At 51.1% G+C, this 2,187-nt stretch overlaps 1 protein-coding gene across 2 annotated transcripts; it reads left to right on the forward strand.

Annotated features, from left to right (window-relative positions):
* MRPL17 (mitochondrial ribosomal protein L17) lies at positions 1-1,573 on the forward strand. Of its 2 annotated transcripts, XM_057695433.1 has the most exons (3): positions 1-214; positions 529-597; positions 998-1,573. In XM_057695433.1, exons 1-3 carry the CDS (start codon positions 41-43, stop codon positions 1,271-1,273), a joined length of 519 nt encoding a protein of 172 aa, XP_057551416.1. In that variant the 5' UTR covers positions 1-40; the 3' UTR covers positions 1,274-1,573. The 2 variants fall into 2 exon arrangements, with proteins under 2 accessions (XP_057551416.1, XP_057551417.1); XM_057695434.1 differs by lacking the exon at positions 529-597 and having other exon boundaries at positions 9-214.
* Positions 1,574-2,187: the final 614 nt, after the last annotated feature.

Genomic DNA, 2,187 nt, shown 5'->3' on the forward strand with positions numbered 1-2,187 from the left:
TTCAGTTCCGGCCTCACAGGGGCGGGGAGAAGCGGGGAACATGCGGCTCTCGGTGGCCGCGGCCATCTCCCACGGCCGCGTATACCGCCGCCTGGGCCTTGGTCCCGAGTCCCGCATCCACCTGTTGCGGAACTTGCTTACGGGATTGGTGCGACACGAACGCATCGAGGCGTCGTGGGCACGCGTGGACGAGCTGAGGGGCTACGCGGAGAAGGTGAGCGGCGGAACCCTCTTGTCCCTCGCGCAGGTCTGGCCTGAGGAGGCGGGATCCGGCTGGAATTGGGGAAGAATTGGGGCCGCCCTGGTAAGCTGTGCCCGAAGTCTGACTCCCCCAATACCGTGAGCTGAACCTACTCCTCCGGCCGCTCAAATGGAAGACTGGTTAGGGCTGCGGAGTAAAGGTGGCCTGAAATAGTGAGATGCCTTGCTGGTGTAGGGAATAAATGGGTCGCAGTCCGACATTAGAGGAGTAAGATTGACGGCCTCCTTTCTTGCTCGGGTTGGGTCAGTGATGTTCTGTCCTCACAGCTCATCGACTATGGGAAGCTGGGAAACACCAACGAACGAGCCATGCGCATGGCTGATTTCTGGCTCACGGTGAGTGCATCCTGCCTCCCACATCTCATCCTTTGCTCCCTAAGGGGGAGAGGGTTGTTAGAGGAAAGGGAACTGGGCAGAATTAAGGCACGCTCTTACGGACAAATGGGAACTGAATTAGAGATATGTGCCCTAAATTGAATTCATTGTGAATCTCAATCTGCACAACTGTCTGTAACTGATCCACTCTGTGTAATTTTAACTCTACCACATCGGAAGATAAGGGAAGGGGGGGGTGTGTGTGTGTGTGTGTGTGTGTGTGTGTGTGTGTGTGTGTGTGTGTGTGTGTGTGTGTGTGTGTGTGTGTGTGTTTGGATCCTACCTTTGGAAGTGCTGAAAATTATATGTCTCCGCGGTGGTGCCTGACTCTGCTCTCTCTTGGATAACTCTCCCCCTCTAGGAGAAAGACTTGATCCCAAAGCTGTTTCAAGTACTGGCCCCTCGGTACCAAGGTCAGAATGGGGGCTACACGAGAATGCTGCAGATCCCAAATCGGAATATGCAGGATCGGGCCAAGATGGCAGTGATCGAGTATAAAGGGAACTGTCTCCCACCCCTGCCCCTTCCTCGCAGAGACAGCAGCCTTACGCTCCTAAACCAGCTGCTTCAGGGTCTGCGGCAGGACCAGGAAGCAAGCACCCACAGCTCCCACACAGCTCAAGCACCAGAGATTTAACTGGAGCCAAAGGGTATGTGGCCCTCGTCAGTGTCAATGATCCACAGACCTTGGGAGCTCTGTTAATCTCTAGGAAGAACTGGAGTTTGAGTTGTAATAATGGACTGTCTGATTGGAGCCCAGAACCTTCTGGGAGCCAGATAGCTCTCTCTTTGCACACAGATAAAATTCATTGTATGGATATATGTAAAGTGCTTTTTTTTTTTCCTCTCTCCTTGGGATTTCTGGAGAATAAGAACTATCCACATGCTCGGTCTGTGTGGGATAATAAATTCATGGTGTGTGTTTCTGGCTTTTAAATCTGGGTTGGGTGGAGTTAGCACAGTTTTGTTTGTTTTTAATGCCAGATTATATGGGGCATATATCCTGTAATTCCAAACTAGCCCCCAAAGGTGATTGAGTTTTGATATCTAATATAGAGACTGAGTCCCTGGAATTCCTTAGAGAAGGATTACTTTCTGACAGGGGTGAGAGGGTGAACATCTAGAAATGAACTTTACATAATAATCTGGTACTCTAGGAACCTTCAAGGTTCCATTCCTGTTTCTAGACAGGATCACATATTACTTAAGTGCTCCCCTCAAGCCTTGAACGGGCCTCAGAGGAGAGGACCTGAGAACTAACATGTACCCCCACCCTGGCCAAGGGAGTGGAAGTGTTCAGCGGAAGATGTTGGCTCCAGGGTAAACTCCTTCCTCTTGAGGTGGGAGTGGAGGGGTGAAGGAGAGGGTTGAAGTGGAAGGAAGATTAGGAAGTTAAACCTGTGGGAATTTCCTGGAAGTGTTCATTGTTGTCAAATCTGGGCCCCTCTGGGAACTCGGAAAAAGGAAATCCGGCTTCAGAGTGGTCAGGGCATGTGAGAAGTAGGAAGTTCCTTTATGTGCTCTAGTTACTGTGAAGCCAGACTTGGCCCA

Source organism: Hippopotamus amphibius, chromosome 9 (assembly GCF_030028045.1).
Source record: "Hippopotamus amphibius kiboko isolate mHipAmp2 chromosome 9, mHipAmp2.hap2, whole genome shotgun sequence".
Lineage (NCBI taxonomy): Eukaryota > Metazoa > Chordata > Mammalia > Artiodactyla > Hippopotamidae > Hippopotamus > Hippopotamus amphibius.